The sequence below is a fragment of the Berghia stephanieae genome, chromosome 13 (assembly GCF_034508935.2).
Source record: "Berghia stephanieae isolate SIO BIC M18660-M18661 chromosome 13, UCSD_Bste_1.3, whole genome shotgun sequence".
Lineage (NCBI taxonomy): Eukaryota > Metazoa > Mollusca > Gastropoda > Nudibranchia > Aeolidiidae > Berghia > Berghia stephanieae.
The window spans coordinates 32,241,042-32,251,059 of record NC_088372.1 but is presented as its reverse complement, the minus strand read 5'-3'; the positions used below and the strand labels follow the sequence as shown (position 1 = coordinate 32,251,059).

Sequence of the window (10,018 nt, the reverse complement as noted above, 5' to 3'; positions counted from 1 at the left end):
TCTTGGGGAAAAGCCAAAATGTACGCTGAAATTAGATGCTCATGGAAAAACAATCTGCTCACGCAGCTCCAGTGTGCTGGAATTCGACATAATACCCAGTGAGTACTGCACAATTTTTTTTTCCTTGACAAGACAATGCAGTTTACTGCCAAGTAGTCACCTTACACCGGAGTACAGTGAGAGGATGTGAGTAAAAAGACTTGAACCATGAACCAACTTCAACTGGTCCAAAAAGAGGCATTTAGACTGATCCCATGAAGATGGTGTCGTTCAGCTCAATTCCTGGGTTTCGTCACCATCTCAGTTTCTGTAGCATAAATTGGACAGCAACTATTAACTGCATCCAGTAAAAGGACAGCAGAGGAAAGACTAGAGGAGACAGCTAAATTGACCTCCCCACCCAACCATAGGATTTAACACCTCCCCCGTGGTCGTTTAGAATCATTAGTTCATTAGGCCCATGGGGCTGGAGTTTATCCTGGAATCCACAGCGGGAAATGGACAATAACAATTGCTTGCTACCTTTTGGTAAGTACTTTCCACCAGATCTAATAGACCCAGCTACCCAACCACTGCTGGGTGGCTAGGAGGGCCATAAAAAACCCCCAAAACCAGACTGTTCATGGGATCAATCTCAGTCCTTTAGCGTGTAAAGCGAGTGCTCCACCAACTAAAACATTACAATAAGGGTGGTCAAAAGACCATACCTGCAGAGTTTTACCACCCATCTCATTATATATCAATAATCATCCAAACACTAAAGCCAAAATAATTGAGCTCAGCTACTTTCAAACAAGTGCAAAAAAACACACAAAGGATGAGCAAACATACTGGATGTTCTGCCCAAATAAGTCAATCAGCCAAAACCACAGTATGCCCATGCAAAAAAAAAAATAATTAAAAATAAAATTTAAAAAAAAGGCCAATTGAATTCTCTGACCAATTTCTGTACAGGACCACTCATCCCTCCAGCCCCAAAGACGGAATCTCACCAAGAAAAGAAAAGAAAAATAACAAAACACCAAGCTATAAGTCTATGTCAGTGACATAGCTTTATTTTCTACTCCCTCCACATCAACAATACATTAACATGGGTCATACAGCCATGACAATTACATCACTGTAATTAATTTCTGGCACCACCACCTCCGCCGCCGCCGCCACCACCACCACCTCCACCAGTTCTGTTGGGATTATCTCCAGGTCTTCCTCCACCTTGTTGGTTGTCCTGAAAACAAATTAAAATAAAAATAATAATATATATCATATCAAACATCATTTACTGCTGTTTATTGATGTAGGTTTAATAGCAATTACAATACACATTTAAGAGGCAGGCGATACAATTTAAATATAAAGGAGAACAGGAGTAGATTTTTTTGGCTATTAGATACGGTCCGTACCAACATAGGTCAAGAGTCTCTTGATTCAGTAATGAAAACTAATCAACTGAGTTTTTTTTAAAAAAGGAATTTATTTTCTTCAAATATAAAATCACATGTTAAAAAGTGAGATTGTCGGAAGAAAAAAAAGAAAGAAAATATTTCTTTTTTTAAAAATCTCCCTCATCACTAAACCAGAACTACACTGAGCCTAGTATAGCTTAAAGAAGGAAATTGGAATAAGGATTTGAAACAATGCAATAGTCACAACCTATTAAAGTGTTGGCTTGCATCAAAGCTGCTTTTGCTTGCTAAAATCTATACAGGGCTGCCATATGGATTTTGTTTCAATCAAATTGCTCAGTCTGTTTTTGTTTGTTTGTTTTTAAGGGTTTTACGGCGCTTGCAACACATTTAGGTCATATCAGCGCCAGTAAAAAGGAAGAAAATGGGATAGTAAAAAGTTCTAGAATTACAAGTAAAGCACAAAAGAAAAGGTGAGACAAAGGGGAATTGGTTCAAATAGGGAACAGATGTAGATTCCAAGAGCACACCGTCAAAGTACTTAGTTTGAGATCACCTAAAAGTCTCATCCAGACACAAGCACAGGTCCCCACAAAGAGGAATACACTCAAATGTTTACCAATCATATAATATAATATGTAAACTAAACATAATACAATGCATAATAGAGAGATGATTTACAAGAAAAAAAATAACATCTCCCAAAACTATAACTATACATTCGACTGTTTCCCTCCCAGCCAAGGAACTCCGGCAAAGATCAGGACAAAACTAAGTAATCTCATTCCAAGACAATGACAGGAAACAATTGGAAAACGGGTATGGGGGGATAGAAGACACAGCATGTACCTCCCTGCCCACTATGGGAGGTCAGGATCCCCACCCAGTTGCTCAGTCTGTGGTGGACCAAGTACAACGTTTACAATAACCGGCTTGAGTCTGCCAAAAATGTGTAAAATGTTGCAATAATTGACAGGAAACTAAACTTCCGTTAATCACAATATATTCGCTGATCCCCAGGTGTTGCGATTATCTGGAGTGGACTGTACTTATAATTCGGTCAAATTTGAACATTCTCCAAACTTTTATTCTGAGCCCAGTCTCTATGAGTACAAATGGTTTTTAAAAGAATCATATATTGTCTAACGTTTTTATTTTCTTGAAAAGGGTTTTACGGTGCTGTCAACAAATTTAAGGCCATAACAAGGAAGAAACTGGGATAGCAACAAATTCTAGAGTTACAATTAAAGCACCCAAGACAGGAGAATTAGTATAAATAGGGAACAGATGTAGATTCAAAGAGGACACTATCAGTGTTCTTAGTTTGAGATTACCTAAATGTCTCATCCAGACACAAGCACAGGTTCCCACTAAAAGGAACATACCCAAATGTCTACAAATCATATATATGTATAACAAATAATACAGTGCATAACAGAGATGATTTACAAGACAACAAATATCTCCCAAAACTCCTTAATTGGACATTTAACTGTTTCCCTCCCAGGTAGGGCCAAGACAAAACCAAGTAACCCCATTCCAAGACAAAGACAGAAAGCATGTTGGAAAACAGATAAAGGAGGATAAAAGACAGTAAGTGCCTCCCTTCCCACTATGGGAAGTCATTAACTCCACTCAGGCTAAGAAACTATACATAATCAAAATTACATTACGAGTGTTTTTTTCCTCTTCTTTCTGTTTTGAGAGCTCTTTAAAACAACAATTCATATAATCAAGAGTAGAAATTATGCTTTCTATGGGTGACTACAGGGTTTAAAAAAAAAGGTATGTGGCAGGTCTATGTGTGATATGTATGTGAGAGTTTCATTTAAAAAAGAATAATTTAATCCCACCAATTTAACAATGTTCGTGGAAAAAACAAACTGAATTTCACCCTTTTAGACCTAAGAGTCAAATTTCCAACGCTATAAAAGACACCCATATGACCTCAGCGGACACCCTAAATATCCTTAAAATATCAAATATAACTCACATTACGCATTGGCCTGAACCTTATGGGAGGAGTCCTGTCTTTTCTGCCCTGCTTGGATCTATTCCTGACAACCTTGGAGTGGATGGCACAGGAGACACAATATGACAGCTTGGCATACAATTTGGGGAGGGCGTACACTGAAAATAAATAATAAAAAAAAAATTTGAATAACCAAAAAAGTATTAGGACATAAATGGATATCTCACCGGAGCACAAAACAAAAATAACATACGGTTCCATTAGTTTACAACCAACATCTTTTAAGAACAAAAGTATTTTGAATCAGCCATGAAAACTGATCAACTGAGTCTATAAAAAAGCAATTTATTTTTTCAAATATAAAATCACATGCGAAAAAGTGAGATTGTAGGGGAAAAAAAAAAAACTTTTCTTTTAAATCTACATTGACAAAAAAAAAAAAGAAAGAAAGAAAGAAAGAAGAAAGAAGGAATAAAGAGGAGGAAAGATATAGGAAGTGGCAGAGATACAAAATCTTATTTCTGAGCCAATTTCAATTATGTGATTCTTACAATCATTAGTATTGTTAAATATACAATGGAATTACTACTATTACATTTAATAAATAAAAATAAATATTTAAATTCCCTATATCATCCCATAGGCGAAACATGTCTCAAGGGTCTGTTCCAAAATAAGACTGGAATAACCTAGGCATTAGAAGCAGTGCAATGCTGCAAATTGAGCTAAGGCTCGGTGACTTCAAGGCCACAAAAGCGCAGCGGCTATTTGATCTTGGCACCATTCGGGAACAAAGCAAAGATAGAACCGCTGAACCACCATGCCTCCCAATTTATATCTCAGTATTATTATTTTGAACAATCATAATCATTATTTCTCAGCAACTGCTGGTGTCTTCATTACGGCCACGTAAGACCAATTCAGAAGATTCTCCCCAAAGTGTAATGCTACAAAAATTTGTTTCATATCACAAACAAGTCCCCTGTCTTAGGTATTTAAATTGTCGATCTAGAATATATTTGAACACATATCTTTTTCAGTTAAATCACATAGATTGGGCACCGGATCAGAAATCTCCTTTTTTCGCACTATCTTTTCAAATTAAATGAAAAGGCATCCAACAAGAGTGCAAGCTCGTAAAACTATATTCAACAAGGACGAGAGAGAGAGAGAGAGAGAGAGAGAGAGAGAGAGAGAGAGAGAGAGAGAGAGAGAGACTGCCCCCTATGATAAATTGAGTGAACGGTCCACTTAAAAAAAAAGAAAAGAAAAGATTTGCAAGGTCACCCCACCAACCGTATCTGAACAAAAGTAAAGGAAAACCATATTCAAATACAACACTAGACTCGCCACTAACAAGTTATCAAAAAAAAAAAAATTAATTAGGGGGTGGGGGGTTGAGAGGAAGGGAGGGAAAGCAAATTTGAACCAGCGCAACGAAAGGAGCTGATGTTGATACACTGATAGGTGACAAAACAGCCTCAAAGACTATGCCCGTTAAGATTATATTCTTTCAACCAATTTGAAGTAGAAAATTTGCTTTATTGTTTGATTGTTCTATGTCTTATTTCTGCTTTCTGATTAGATATTGCTGTTTGCAAGTATAATTATAAATCAAATCTGATAAGGCCAATACCTGAACAAAAACAAAATTTAAAGCACGAGTCCTTGCACTGATGAGAAATCAATGCTGACTCACTGTGACAGATTAAAAAAAAAATAACTAAAAAATCTAAATGCTAAAATACCATCAATTTTCCTATAATAGTTAGAATGAACAAAAATGGCTTATAAAAATGACGGGCAGATAGTAATTCATTCATTCATTTAAAAATAATATTCATTGACGATGAGAAGACAGTTGATCAATTAACGTTTTCCTTGCCAGTTGTAGTTATAAAAAAAAGGTGGAAATGCCAGTTTTAGTAGGCACTTTGATAACTCCAGTTCAGTGGCCGCCGATAGGCTCACAGTAAGGTGAAACTCGTTTTTTGGAACTTTATTTTTGGCCCTTTAATGTTTTGGTCACCATGGCGTCATTTGTGAACCTATGTGACTAATGTTGGTATCATTTTAAAGGGCACAAAACAAGCTTTCTAACGATATATTTTATTCTTAATTCCTGATTGTATTTCTCAGAAAGCTATTGAAATAAAAATTTATCAAATTTTGACTTATAAGAACTTTTTAAATTACGGATACTATTTAATTATACTTCATACATCGATTGACAATTAATTGAAGAAGACAATTAATTGAAGAACATCTCTGCCAAATTTCATCAAAATTGATACACTCGCTCATTATTTTATTTTTCCCGCCATCAACCCCACTTTTTTTTTTTTTTTGTTTTTACAAAAACCTCATATTTTTTTCCATTTTCATTTATCCTTAATATTTTCCATACTTTTCATACATGAAAATGATTTATATGAAAATAAAGCTTATTTTCTGACCTTTAAAATGATACCTAACACTTGCCATTTATTTTTTAATTGAAACAAAATTACTAAAAACAATAAGTGGGGCATGTTGACTGCAAAACTCAAAATTTCCCGATAACCGCGAGATGCTGGTTTTGAGGCAGCAGTGAGATCACAGATTCTTTTTGTAAAATTGACAAAAAATTACAACAGAAAAATATAAATAACTCTGGAACCGTAAGTCGTAGAGAAACAAATAAGGTATCAAATGTTATGTTTTTTCAAGTCCCATCCCACTGACTGGGTCAAATTAAGATATTTTGAGTTTGAAAATGTTATCAAAGTGCCTAGCTTTAGTTTTTTGTTCCAAATTCCAAAAGCTTTCATTATATTGAAGCCATTTTATGACAAAAAAACAAAAAAAAAAAAAAAAAAAACTGGATTTGACAACTTTCCTTTATATTCTTGTAACGACACATTTCCTGATCAATTACTCTTTGTCTACTTATCGTTTATCAATTTGTGCAAATTTTATCAACCAAGGTGTCTTTGTATATCGGACTGTAGAAAAAAAAAGCCTTTATACAACTCGGTACCGATACAACTGGCAATTCCAGATGTAACGACACATTATGTTGAACTGAAAAGTAAAACCAACCTTCATAGACGCTGGCATCAGAGATGTCTCTAACAGCAGCAGCCTCCACAATGTTCCTGATAATGAACTTTTTGATGGCTTTGTCTTTAGGACAGCATCTTGCACAGTTGGTGCAACGGATATAATTGGTGTGGCCCCGGCCTTTCTTGTTGCGCCCGTGATTACGCCGCTTGACAGTCTAGATGGATGGAAGGAATTGATGTTCAAAAAGCATGAATGGGGATATCTTTTTTTTTTTTTTAAATTAAATCTGGAAACCATAAGTACAACATTCAAATCTGCATAAAATACAAAACAAAACGCAACATTCGAAATCTTATCCAGGAACTGGTCAGGGCTGCCAATATCAACGAGGAAAAAATCCACCGAACATAGACCAACCCCTTTCTGAGTGCTGAACTCCAGTAAAAAGACATGTGTTTAACCTTTTTTTTCTTCTGTGTAGCAAGTGATTGGAAAATACACAGAGGGTTTATAACATAATGAATTCCGTATATATAAGGAAAATTGGCAACATTGTCTGGCTTTCCAAAGAAGTCGTTTATTCTCTAGGCTAAATTCTTTCAATTGTTCTATTTGTTCCTTATGAATCTTATTACTGCCCTTAACACTTTACTTGATGAAGAAAAATAAACTTATTTCACAAAGGCCAACTTAGACTTTCTGATGCACAATAAACCACCTCTATGTGCTGTTTGTATTAGTAGGTAGTCTGACAAGTGTCGATTACCCATTGGAAAGGTGAAGATCTAGTTTGGGTTAAAATTTGAACGACACAATTTAATATAATTACTGTGTCATTAATTTTCAAAGGATCTGAACGGGTCTTTTATCATTTTAAAGAGCAGAGATCAATCTTTTTTGTTGTTTTTATTGACAACATAGGTACATTCTATCAAAAGTTATAATTTGATAAAAATTATCATATTTCAACTTTTGTAACTAAAAAAAACTGAATTTAAAAACAAAACAAAACTGAATGAGTAAAAAAATAAAAGAAAATGCATCTAGATAATTCAATTATTTATGCTTAGGCCAGTTTTAATCGAGATTGAAAGGAGCGCAGTATGTTTAAATTTGGCTTCCAGTGACCAACACTTTTCTCCGCGCTAAAGCTCCATTTCAATCAGTAGTCGACTTATCAAGAGGGTGTCCAGCGGAGGAATTCCCAGTCACAGATTGAGCTTTCCGCAATAGTAAAATTTAAGTAGTAAGATCATAACATTCAAAAAATACTTTTATTATTCCATCAGCAGAATCATAGCCCATCTTGTCATTTCTAACTGAAAATACAAATTTGTCTGTGACAGACCGATTAATACTAACTGTAACAGTGACAAGTATTTGGTTTTAAAATATCTGTAGTCTTGCATTTTAACTAAAAGGTAAAATTATCTCTGCTTGAGACAACACAAACAAATGCATTTATATGTTGTTCTTTTAAAATTCAGACCATCACAATAATTCTGAATGAAATATACACATCTTCTGTGAATCTTACTTCAGAGGCTCCTACACCCAATAGCACCAAGGAGGAATTGGATACATAAGAAACGGAATATGAGACCAAAAAGTGGAATCAACTGTTTTATTGACTATGACATGCTTAGCTGCAGATAGTGTAATAGACAATCCAAAAGTACAAAAATGATACAATTGCAGATTGTTTAAAGACTGAAAAGGGGGTCAAATAATAATAGAGGACATAGGCCCGGGCAGACTCAGAGCAAAGCATTGAACGGATGGATGGATTTACCATGTCAGCACCCCCCCCCCCTCCCCCAGAGGATGATGATAAAATAAGCCATAGCTCACGTTTAAAAACTAGACTGCTTTTATTTTAAAATGTCCCTCAATTGAAAACGAAATTTGTGCCTTGAGTGCGGAATGGTAATGTAGACCAATCAAGCAAAATGATTCCGTGAAAAACGGAAGGGTAGGAGCCTCTGTGTCTTGGGGAACAGCTGTATTTCCATAGGTTGACTATGTAGGAACTTTCGGGAGGCCTCCCGTAGTGTAAGATTCAATTTATGGCCATGAGTATGAGTTCATCGTAGAGGGCCGGTGGCCCATTGATGGTCTTTGGATCGGTCTCCACCAACTTGTGGAGGTCGAAAGGCTGGCTTCAATGGGAAATCGGTGCTGTATTTTAGATCCTGCAGGAAACTGTCAATTTGGCTTTTATTTTAAAGCTGTTTATGCTTGGCGCTATAACTAGGCCTACTTTTTATCAGGCAGACTATTCCAATTCCATGTCTCAACAATTCGCTGACTTAAGAAATTTTTTCGGATGTTTAAACGACAATTTTGTTTGGCAAGTTTATGACATGATCTATAATCTATATGATACTATATGACTTTCCATATGCTCGAGGTCAATTGCTATGTGTAGGTACTTTGGTAAAAAATTCAAATTGGATTGAGCTCAATGAAACCTATATCATTTTTAAGTGCTTTTCAACACGATTCTAATGATACCAAAATTGTGAAAATCAGATAAGCAGAAAAAAAGTTATGTTAGTTTAAAGGCTGAAAAATGGTCTTCTATTTGCCTTTGTTATTTACTGACGGACTTTGTGACCTGAAAATTGTTGCATTTCCGGTAGTAACCACCATTTGGATTTCAAAACTGGTCTAAAATGGTCGCTAAGATTTGAGTAAGGATTTTACTGGAACGAATTTCATGGATGCGGTATACAACTTTGCCCTGAATTTAATTTTATAAAAAAGTTAAGATGTTAAATAAACGTGCCAGCATGAAATTTTGATTTACCAAGTTCTAATCTTTTAATTATCCAAAGCTAAATTGTACCCTATTTTATCCATAATCAAAAGTTATACTAAATTGTCATTGATTTTAAAATAAACTACACCAAACGATAGAGTAATTTCTCCTGAAGAAAATAAGACATCAATCATTAAAATCCATCCATAAACAAAAAATCTATGGAACTTTTTCTGAGACCCATCACTCAAAAGTCCAAAAAATCGGGTCACAGCCACTAGGCCATTTATCGGCTCCCTGCTGGAGGGCCAAATGGACGTTTACCAAAGTACCTACTATGTGCTCAAAATGACCCACATTCAAGTGAAGTGTTCAGTTTTTGAAATCTAACATCAACGATTGGTCATTTTGTTCAGCTTGACACATGACACACGAGTATATTTACAACTTTCATAAACAAAGCAGCGTGTTTACATTTCTAAAGAAATATCCAATTGTTTGACAGCAACAAACCATGTGATTGATGACTAGGTTGTACGAAAACAAGAATATAGATCGCTCCCATTTGTAACGAATTGTGATTGACGAAGAATTCAAAGTCGAAGACCGAATTTATTTTTGCACCAACCATTTCATTACCGTCGTTATTTTTTCCTTCGAGCTTCAAGCAGCTACATTTTCATTATTAAAAAAAAAAGAATTAATAAATTACATTGTTTTCAAAAGGCAACAATGAATAACATCAAGCTAATCATCGGCCCATTGCCTGCCTTTACTTTACACACTCAACTCGTAATCGCAACACAAGTCAGTGTCGTGAAGACTGACGACTTG

General features: G+C 35.5%; 1 protein-coding gene across 1 annotated transcript in view; it reads right to left on the bottom strand.

The window, feature by feature from the left end:
• Positions 1-1,027: 1,027 nt before the first annotated feature.
• The window catches only part of LOC144958636 (small ribosomal subunit protein eS26-like), a 9,268-nt gene continuing 277 nt past the window's right edge, over positions 1,028-10,018 (bottom strand). The window contains exons 2-4 of the mRNA XM_078890737.1: positions 6,460-6,637; positions 3,400-3,536; positions 1,028-1,228 (exon numbers count right to left, since the gene is read on the bottom strand). Of these exons, the coding sequence (XP_078746863.1) occupies positions 1,127-1,228; positions 3,400-3,536; positions 6,460-6,637 (417 nt within the window). The 3' untranslated portion in view covers positions 1,028-1,126. The remainder of the gene's footprint in view (positions 1,229-3,399; positions 3,537-6,459; positions 6,638-10,018) is intronic.